The sequence below is a fragment of the Rhinolophus ferrumequinum genome, chromosome 16 (genome assembly GCF_004115265.2).
Source record: "Rhinolophus ferrumequinum isolate MPI-CBG mRhiFer1 chromosome 16, mRhiFer1_v1.p, whole genome shotgun sequence".
Classification (NCBI taxonomy): Eukaryota; Metazoa; Chordata; class Mammalia; order Chiroptera; family Rhinolophidae; genus Rhinolophus; species Rhinolophus ferrumequinum.
In genome coordinates, this window is record NC_046299.1 from 51888903 (window position 1) to 51900264 (window position 11362).

Below are 11362 nucleotides of genomic sequence, written 5' to 3' on the forward strand. Positions count from 1 at the left end.
ACCGCAATTACTTTTGCACCAACCTAATATATGGAATGGACAACTTAAATTAGGAAATCACATTGCCTTTTGCCCACACCAGCCATCCTACCTCTATGTGCTTTGAGGAAACTAGCTTAGCACCTCCTCTCTGCACAGTTTAAATATGGTTCAGTCCTCATCTCAGACACTGGATTTAGTTATACTAAAATCAATCACTCTCATTAACACCAGTAAAAGAAAAATACAGATAAAATTAACAAGAAGACAATAAGCAGTACCAGTTGCTAATGGACTGAGGTTTATTCTGAGAGCTCTGGATCTTTAATGGTTCCAAGACTCAGAGCCAGCCAACACAAGCCCTAGGAACCAATTCAGTGTCGGTGAGAAGCCTTCCCCCACCCTATGCCTCAACAGCGAGAGATCGAAGGTCCGTGACATGGCCTAAAGTTGGGAAACGTCTGCGAGGCCCTGGGATAAGCCTACCTATAAAAGGTTCAGAGAGGAGTTAGAGGTCACAGGAAGAAGGAACCCAAGTAGGAAGGCAACAACGGCCTCAGCACATGAGCTCTTGATGTGGAAACCTGTGTTGGTATTTCTTGTTCTCCAGTGTTATCCCTTCTGTTCTGTTCTCGTGGCTGTGTTGAAAGGCCTTTCATTTTCAAGATGATATACTTACAAGGACAATAAGCTAATGGCACCCGCAAAAAGGGCTCCTAAGGGACTTTTTCATATTGAGCACAGATGCCAACTCAGTTAAGATTTTACTTCTTGAATTATTGGTAGGCCCAAAGTCTTTACTAAAAGAGAACAAACTTGTAATATATGTATCTGCAAGCCATAAATGACTTGCTATAGTGTTTGCCAACCACGCTTTATAATTCACCACATTCAGTGCATGAAATATGAATAAGCACTCTGTTTACTTGCTGACACCGTATTTGTATATAGTAATAGCATATTGTTATTGTTGGTATTTCTTTCTTACCTAAAAAATACTTCTTTGAAATAGTATCCCAAAAATGTAAAGAACTTTTAAAAGTGGGGAGGAGGGGATATCAAAATTCCTATAAAAAATAAGCAAAAGATAAGAATAAACAATTCACAGGAAGAGATTTGTTCTTTAAATATATGAAAAAATATTCAGCCTTATAATAAGAGAAATGGAAATTAAAATTACACTGAGATATCATTTCTAACCCATCAGATTGGCAAAAATACAAAAGCTTGACAGTACACTCTGTTGGTGAGGGTCTAGGAAACAGGTACTCTTAAACAATACTAGTGGAAATACAAAATGGTTCAACTCCTATTAACTGGAATTTGGAAATACCTAACAAAACTATTTATGTATTTACCTTTCAACCAGAAACGCTCTTGCTAGAAACATATCCTGAAGAAACACATCTCAGCAACACAAAAATACATATGCAAAAGGATATTTATTGCAGCATTATTTGTAATTGCAAAGCACTGGAAACTGTGAACATCCACACATAGGAGATAGAGTGAATCAACTACGGTGTGTCCATACAATAAGGTAATATGCAGGGGCCAGCCCGGTGGCTCAGGCGGTTAGAGCTCCGTGCTCCTAACGCCAAAGGCTGCCGGTTCGATTCCCACATGGGCCAGTGGGCTCTCAACCACAAAGTTGCCGGTTCAACTCCTCGACTCCCACAAGGGATGGTGGGCTCTGCCCCCTACAACTAACAACGGCAACTGGACCTGGAGCTGAGCTGCGCCCTCCACAACTAAGATTGAAAGGACAACAACTTGACTTGGAAAAAGCCCTGGAAATACACACTCTTCCCCTCCCCCAATAAAATCTTTAAAAAAAAAAAAAAAAAAACATAGTATGCAGCTGTGAAAAAGAATGAGGAAGATCTCTGTGAACTGATCTGCAATGATTTCCAGGAGACATTTTTAAGTGAAAAAGGAAAAAGGCAATGCACGAAACAGTGTGTGTGTGTGTGTGTGTGTGTGTGCGCGCGCGCGCGCTACCTCCTTCTGTTAAAAAAGAAGAGGAAATAAGAAAATTCACATATATCTGCTTACCTTTACAAAAAGAAGCACAGGAAAACTAACCAGGAAATAGTGAAACTGGGTACCTGTGAGGGATGGGGGAGGGGTAGAGGATAAAAGGAAGTGACACTTCTCTGAGTATACCATTTTTAGTTTTCACTTTTGGAAACATGTTACTATTCTACATTTAAAAAAAATTAATTAACAAGAACAGAAGGGGGAGGACTGAAAATGAAAGACCAGAACTCATGAACCCAACATTATTTTTCAATCTTAAGTAAAATGAGTCACACTGAAGTGGGGCGAAAAAGCAAACTAATCTAAATAACATACCATATTTTTCCCAATAATAAGACCTAGCCAGTCCATCAGCTCTAATGCGTCTTTTGGAGCAAAAATTAATATAAGACCTGGTCTTATTTTATTATAACATAAGACCAGGTCTATAATATATGATATGATATGATATGATATGATATGATATGATATGATATATAAAATATATCATATGATATTATATATAATACCGGGTCTTATATTAACTTTTGCTCCAAAAGACACATTAGAGCTGATGGTCCGGCTAGGTCTTATTTTCGGGGAAACATGGTACCAAACACCGTATTTGAGTACGTGGAAGAACAGCAAACCAAATGTGAACTCTCTTAGGAGATTTGGTTTTTTGTAGAGTTAGGAGTGAAGCAATTTTGAAGCTGTTTTAGATATATTCCAAAACTGAGCAAATAAATAAATGTGTCAATGTTGTTGGGAGCTATGATTCTCACTGTAGAAGGAACATAGTAATGATGGAATGCGGAAAGGTAAGAAAAGTCCTGGAGAGATGGATTGGAGTTGGAAATATTGATATCAATCCAGTTTCTAAAATAGGTCTGTGTATACATATGTACACATGTCCACATTTACGTATGTAAGTGTGTCTGGTACCTGTGAGTATGATGCATTCGTACTTCCCAGCTCTATTGGCTGTCAGGGCTCAGAAGCAAAGAATAAACCTAACACCAACATCTTGGTCTCTAATATCATCCCACCCTAAACAGGTTCCTTGGAGAAATGGCCGGTTCCAGGGCTGGGGTAGGGTGGGTATAAGATAAGCTGGAACTTTGTGCCAGAGAGTTAAGAAGAGCTCAGAAACGAGGCGGGGGCAGGTCCTAGGACACCAGAGCCAGCCTAAAGGGGTGACAAAAACTGGGAAAAACTGGGACCTTTTGAGCACCAAATTAAGGACTGGAATGAATTGTAACCCTTTGATTTAGAAAAAGAATCTGTGCCTCCTTATGGATAATAAATAGATTTAAAATAATAAATGGGAGAGGGGTAAGCTCGTGCACAGAGTGCCAAGAGCTGACTGGTAAACGCCCAAGGAGTGCTGGGGTTGGAAAACCCCCACAGCAGAAGCAGCTTCAGTTAGGAATCATGAATGGATACGAAATCTAGGGAAGTGGGTGGGGACTTGGGATGAAGAACGGAGTATTTGCATGGTCTTAAAGTGTCTGTCAGCAGACTGCTTGTTATGTGCAAAGGAAAAAATAATAACTATGCATATAATGGGGAAATGGGACGGCACCTTGATCAGGTGATCAAACGTAACACCACCAATGAACGCGAGCTGGGCGTGACATGCCTCTAAATGTGATACCCTGAGAAGGACACAATGTAATTTTTCCAGTATTCTGGAATCTGTATCTCCTTACTGATAATGGAATACATAATCTGAATTTAACCATGAGGAAATATCAAAGAAAGGGAGCAGGGGATGACTGTATTCTTCAAACATGTCCCTGTCACAGAAGTCAAAGAAAGACTGAGGAGATATTCAAGATGAAAGAAGACGAAAAATATGACAAATCCTAAACTGGATTCTATCCTGGAAGGAAGAAATGCTGTAAAGGACATTATTGGGTCATTGACAAAACTGGAATATGGACAGTAGATAGATAACAGTATTATAACAGTGTTACTGAAGTTGATGACTGGATATGTAAGAGAATAGCCTTATTGGCAGGAAAGACACCCTGATGTAAGTAAAGGTAAAGAGACATGATAAATGGAACTTGCTCTCAATAGGTCAAGGAGAACAAAATTGTATAGAGAGTATATGTGCATGAAAGGAGCAAAATGCTAATAGTAAGTGAATCCAGGTAAAAGATATATGGATTTTTTTTTTTGCATTATTTGTATTCTTGCAACTTTTTTCTGAATTTGAAGTTATTTCCAAATAAAGTTTTTTTACATACACTTTAGACCAGCTAATAATTTTAAAATGTAAGCTTAAAAATTATATTGGGAAACATTACACTAAGTGAAATAAGGCAGACACAAAAGGACAAATATTGTATGATCCTACTCACATGACGTACCTAGAATAGGCAAATTCATGGAGACAGAAAGTAGAATAGCTGTTCCCAAAGGCCACAGCTTTTGGGGAAAGGCCACAGTAGAGGGGAATGGAGAGTCATTATTTAATGAGTTTACAGTTTCTGTTGGAGTGATGAAAAAGTTCTGGAAATTGATAGAGGTGGTCTTTACACAACATTGCAAAATACACTTACTGCCGTGAATTGCACACTTAAAATGGTTTAAATGGTCGACTTTAGATTTGCACATTTACACAATAAAAAATTGTCTGGGGGACATTTATTTCTATTATAAAAGGTTCCCTATGATTCTTTAAATATAAGCTCCCTTTGTTTATTTAAATCATTTTACACAACTTTTAAGATTCACATCAGCTACTTTATGAAGATGCCATTTAAAACTGATTATATAACATCTGTAGTTCGTCTCAGTTGGTTCTTAAAAATAGATTATTGAAAAACTGATACTCACCTAGGGCAAAGGTCTTAGCTTTTTTCTGCATCCAGGTTTTCCACTTGTCAAAGCAAATGTCTCTTCAGAGTACTTCACTTCAGTCACCAGCTAGCTCTTCTCTAAGAAAGAGAATGCTGGTACTTAGCTTCACAGAAATATTTCATAAACGTGAACTTTTCTTTTTCTCACAAAGATCATACCAGGAGAAATGAGGAAAACAGATGTTGCTTATAAGGTTTCTCTAATAGACGTGTTTCCATTGTAAGCTGATCTGACTCAGAATTTGGCATCCGCTCCATTCACTGTGTGGGCTAAGCATTTTAGTCTCACAGTTTGGCTGAAAGTTAATATTGACCTTTGACTGTTACCTGAAAACACAATGATAAAATACTCTTACTAAACCTCTTGAGGGAGTGATTTCACATTCTAGGCAAATGTCTTCAAAATACATCACTCCATTTACCAAATTAATTTTATTCTTTGTTTGGGAATACTTATTTATTTTATCAAATACAGAGCATTCCCCAGATCTGACCAGGGAAAGGCTGTGTGGTCAGAATAGTAGAAGAAAAAGAACATAAATCTCTTATAATGTTCTCTACAGGTCATTATACCACAGCTTCTCAATTAACCTTCACCCTCCCCCGCCAGGCTGCCCAGGACCTAGGGAGGAAGGCCTAGAAGTCTGGCTACAGGACAGCTTCTCATTATCATCCGTTCTTCTGAGTATTCAAGCACTGCTGCAGCAGCTCTGCTTTCCCCTAGAGAGGAAGTAGCCCCAGATTCTACCTAATAAGATGTATCTTATTTGGTAGAATGTAACTACAACACTTTTTTATATATATAGTTTTATTGCAGTATAATTGACATGCAAAAAACAGCACATGTTTAAAGTGTACAGTTTTACAAATGTTGACATACATACACCATGAAGCCAACACTGTGGACGTGGTCATGACTCCCACGTTCTCCTGTAATCCTGCCTTCCTGCCCCTTCCCATCCCTGTCGGGATTGTTTCCAGTTTGGGGTTATTACAAAAAAGATGCTGTGAACTTGCATTTACGATTCTTTGTGTGGATATATACTTTCATTTACCTTGGGTAAAATATTTAGAAATAGAATAACGGGGTCATACGGTAGGTGTATCTTTAACTCTTTAAGGCACTGACAAATGGTTTTCCAAAGTGTTCTTATCATTTTCTATTCCAATAACCAGTATATGAGCGTTCCAGTGGATCCACATGCTTGCCAACACTTGGTATGGACAGTCTTTAATTTTAGCCATTCTAGTGGGAGGGTAGTGGAATCTAATTATGGTTTTAATTTGCATTTCTCTAATGAATATGATGTTGAACATCTTTTCATGTGCTTTTTTGGCATCTATTTATCTTCTTTGCTAAAGTGTTTGTTTAACAATTTCGCCCGATTTTTATTGGGTTATTTCTTGTTATTGAGGTGTAAAAGTGTTTAATTTGGCAAAGTCCAAATTATTTTTTCTCTTTTATAAGAGTTTGTACTTTTTATGTCTTATGAGATCTTTAGCAAATTCAAAAGCACAAAGATTTTTTTCCTATGTTTTTTTCCTCGGAGTTTTATAGCTGTAGCTCTTACACTTAGATCTATGATCCATTTCAAGTTAATTTTTGTGGATGATGTAAAGGTTGGAGTTTTTTTTTTCTTCACACATGGCCATCCAGCTGTTCTAAAACCATTTGCTTAAAAGATTATCCTTTCTCCATTGAATGGCTTTGATACCTTTGTCAAAAATCAATTGACCATACAGAAGTAGATTTATCTCTGGCCTCCTGGTTCCATTGCACTGATCTATTTGTCTATCTTTGTGCTGATACCATAGTGTCTGCATTATTTTAGTTCTATAACAAGTTTTTAAATCAAGTAGTCTTCTGTTTCAAAGTTGTGTTTCGACTAATCTAAGTCCTTTACATTTCTGCATAAATTTTAGAATCAACTTAGTTTCTATAAGAAAAGCCTGCTGGAATTTTGATTGGTATTTTTGAATTAATCGAAAAATTTCTGCAGAGCTGATAACTATACAGAACCTCCTGATCTGTGAACACTTTGTATCTCTCTATTTCTTTAGGTTTCTTTTATTTCTCTCAGCATTGTTTTGTCAGGTTCAGTGTGCAAATCTTACATAACTTTTGTCAGATTTTTCCCTAGGTATTTCACATATTTGATGGTATGGTAAATAGTATTTTTTTAATATCAATTTCTAATTGTTCATTGCTAGTGTATGCATATGCTAGCTAATACACACACACACACACACACACACACACACACATCACTAGTATGGAAATTCTATTGGGTTTTTGTATAATGATTTTGTATCCTACAACTTTACCAAACGCACTTTGTTCTAGTAACTTTTTTCTAGATCCGTAAGATTTTCTACGTAGAACAACAGGGTTTCTCTAATCTTGGCACTATTGACATTATAGGATATTTAGCAGCATCCCCTGCCCCAGCTGTAACAACCAAAAATGTCTCCAGACATCGCCAAATGTCCTCTAAAGGGCAACACTGCCCATTGTTAAGGACCATAGACATAGACAATCTTGTCATCTGCAAATAAAGACAGTTTTACTTCTTTTTCCATCTTGATGCCTTTTATTTATTTTGTTTGCCATGTTGCGCTGGCTTGCGTCTCAAGTACTGTGTTGAAGAGCAAACATTCTTGCCTTGTTCTTAATCCTAAAGGGAAAACATTCCATCATTCGCCATTAAGAGTGATAGTAACTGGAAGTTTTACCTAAGTGCCCTTTATCAGGTTGAGGAAGTTTTGTGCTATTCCTACTTTGCTAAAAGTTTATATTAGGAGTAGATGTTACATTTTGTCAAATGCTTTTTTGGGGGCATCTATTAAGATGATCTTATGGTGTTCTTCATTAAAATGGTAAATTACATTGATTTTTGAATATTAAACCAAACTTGGATTCCGAGGATAAACACTACCTTATCAGGATTTATTATCTTTTTAAATATACTGTTGGGTTTGATTTGCTGATATATTCTTCAGAATATTTGCGTCTTTTCTGATTTTTGTTATCAGAGTAATGCTGGCTTTAAAGAATGAGTTGGGAAGTTTGCCCTCCTTTTCAGTTCTCTAACGTGTTTGCATAGCATTGATATTATTTTTTTCCTTAAATGTTTGGTAGAATTCACCAGTGACACCATCTGGACCTGGAATTTTCTTTATGGGAAACTTCTTAACAACCAAATCAATACAGAGGGTGCCAAAAAATGTGTACACATATTAAGAAAGGAAAAAAAAATTATTAAAATTTTAATACTCAATATATACCGATAACAAAACATGTATACATTTTTTTTTTCACCCCGGTATTTAATAGACACAAGGCTATTCAGGTGATCTATTTCTTCCTGAGTGAGCTTTGATAGTTTGTGTCTTTCCAGAAATGTGTCCAACTCATCTAACTTGTCAAATCTGTTAGTATAAAGTTGTTAGTAATATTTTATTATTATCCTTTTGGTGTGTAGTTTCAAAGTGATATTTCTCTCTTATTTCGAATATTGGTAATTTATGTCCTCTTTCCTTTTTCCCTGACCAGTCTGCCTAGATGTTTAAATTTGTCCCAAATGGATTCCCAGTTCCATCTTCTCCGCTCAGTGAGACCGTCAGGCTCTGCCTGGCTTGTTCCTCTTTGCGTTGCGGCCTGGTAACTCTAGGTAGTAAGCTGCCATCTACCTCATTTGTTTCCCTTCTTTCATGGATCTTTTGTGGCTAATGTACGATATTTGCAAACTTTGTTTATATACTTTTGTCTTTATTTTAGTTGTTTCTGGAGAAAGACAAACCTGGTTCCTTCTATTTCATCTTGTTCAGAAGCAGAAGTCCTCAGTACTGTTTTCTACCTTATTGTATTTATTTTAATGTCAAGCTGGTCCATGGTGCTTAACTACAGAAATGATTTCATTGTTTCTTCTGGGAGTTAAGGGGAGGTATAAGGGCCTCATACCTTTTCAACTGTCAACTTTGTCCTTGGACAGACATCCAGTTGATAGAATTTTGACCAAAACAATATGCTAGCAATACAGAAGGAATCCAGAGAAATGGGGAGAGGGATGTCTAATATCGTCTCAGCTGTAAAGACTCAAGAAAATATTATTTGGCCAGTATTTCTTACTCATCATCTTTTCATCTCAAAGCTAAAGGAAAGCGTGCTTGTTTAGGCTTAGAAAGACTGGATTGACTTGATAGTGAGTTGCCATATGCCACCTTGAGCTCTGTAAGAGAAATATTAGGGGAAGTTCATTACGTTTGGGGGAAGACCTCTCTCACCCTTGAGGTTTAACACTAATCGGACTGAAGAAAGGGATAGATGTATAGACCATTTTTTGGCCTGACCCATTACGATGGTTCTGATGCTGTTACACAATACTTATGTTCTTCCCTTTTGTCCGTGTTTCAGGTTTTCTGTCTCAGCTGGTTTCTGACAAGCCCCTGACTGAATGCATTCGTGCTGGCCACTATGCAGCAAGCGTCATAATTAAGCGGACCGGCTGTACCTTTCCTGAGAAGCCAGACTTCCACTGATGGAAAAACCAGGAAATCCAAGGCCAGGAGTTCAGACACTGCCCTGATTGCTTCCTGAGAATTCCCATATTAATAAAGGAGAAAATTATCTGCCATCTTTTCCTACTATAATAATGTGCATTCTTAATTTAGAGGGTATACTAATGCTCAGTAGAATCTTTATTCTCTCAACAAACTAAAAAATGATTTCCATAATTCCATAGATAGTGCCACTTAAATGTCAATTAAGCAGGAATATAACATTTCAATAGAAACGTTTATTTCATTTTCAATTACTTTGTAAATTCATGTGTAATTAGCAAATTGATCGGGTTTTTTTTTTTTTACATTTCTGCTTTTAATGCAGGTGCAATTTAATATAATGGTTTTTTTAAAGGAATTAATCCTAGTACATCAATCTTTAGCTTTTTATACAAGTATATTTAAATTTAGAAATGTGTGTATGTATGTATATATATGTGTATTTACCTATACACATTCATACATATATGTACGAATATATACATGATAAACAAGGTACAGAAATATTTATCTTGCCAAGTTATGCCAAATAATCTCTTCAGTGCATACTCAAGTATACAATGAACTTTGGATAATTAAATAATTTGCCAAGTTATGTTATATTACAATGTTCAAATCATAATCTTATATTTACTTATGGTACTCTGTAATTTGATACAAATAAAAACTGGTCATGTGGGAATTTTTTTTTTCTGTCTTTGCCCTGCGCTCTACAAACTAAGGTAAAAAGATCATTATTTAGTACTGGGCTCTGAAATGATGTCTAATTTGTTAATGGAGATAGAAAGAACAACAACATAATACACTGAAATATAACAATATTGGAAACCAATAAGTCACTATTTTAAGGAAGACAAAATGGTATAATGGAACTTATAGAGTCAGACTTACCATGTTTCCCCGAAAATAAGACCTCGCTGGATAATCAGCTCTAACGCGTCTTTTCGACGCTAATATAAGACCCGATATTATAGTAATATATTATATTTATTATATTATACTGTGTTTTATATGATAGTAAAATAAGACTGGGTCTTATATGAATTTTTGCTCCAAAAGATGCATTAGAGCTGATTGTCTGGCTAGGTCTTATTTTTGGGGAAACACGGTAATTATAAGACCTTGGGCAAATTACTCAGCCTCTTTGAGCTACAATTTCCTTTCTATAAAATGGGATAATAACTCCTATGTACAAGGTCATTGAGATGATTTGTACTAAGATTTGTACTAAGAGAATACTAAGTATAAAATGCTTGGTACAATGCCTTCTAATGAATCCTTAATAAATACCTGCTATTTTTATCATAATGATGACTGTTGTTGAAGAAGAAAAAGATAGTATTTATAAAACTGAATTCAAATCACAGAAAAGCGTTTTCAAGTTTTTGTTTTATGTTAGGTAAACTTGTTTTATGTTTGTCTTTAATATAGAGATATAATTCATATACCATAAAATTTTCCATTATAAATCAGTGGTTTTAGTATGTTGACAAAATTGTGCAACCACCACTATTACCTAAATCAAGAACATTTTCATCACCCCAAAAAGAAGAAACCCTGTACATCCCAATTCACCCCACTCCCATCCCCTGGCAACTAATCTATTTTTGGTTGCTATAAATTTGCCAATTCTGGACTTTCATAATAACGGAGTCATATAATGTGTATTCTTCGGTCTGGCTTCTTTCACTTAGCGTGTTTTCCACGTTCATCCATTTTGTAGCATTTATCGTACTTCATTTCTTTTATTTGCCAAATAATATTCCATTATATAGATATACCATATCTTGCTTATCCATTCTTCAGTTTATGGCAATTTGGGTTAACGCTTTCGGGCTATTATGAATAATACTGCTATGAACACTCATGCACAGGTGTCTTCAATTTGGGGGGATGTATAGCTAGGAATGGAATTGCTGGGTCACATGGTAACC

At 36.2% G+C, this 11362-nt stretch overlaps 1 protein-coding gene across 3 annotated transcripts in view; it reads left to right on the plus strand.

Annotated features, from left to right (window-relative positions):
- ADK (adenosine kinase) overlaps positions 1–10110 on the plus strand; it is a 449806-nt gene extending 439696 nt beyond the window's left edge. For all 3 annotated transcript variants that reach the window (XM_033130725.1, XM_033130726.1, XM_033130727.1), the window contains exon 11: positions 9283–10110. In XM_033130725.1, coding sequence (XP_032986616.1) covers positions 9283–9407 — 125 coding nt within the window. In that variant the 3' untranslated portion in view covers positions 9408–10110. The remainder of the gene's footprint in view (positions 1–9282) is intronic.
- Positions 10111–11362: the final 1252 nt, after the last annotated feature.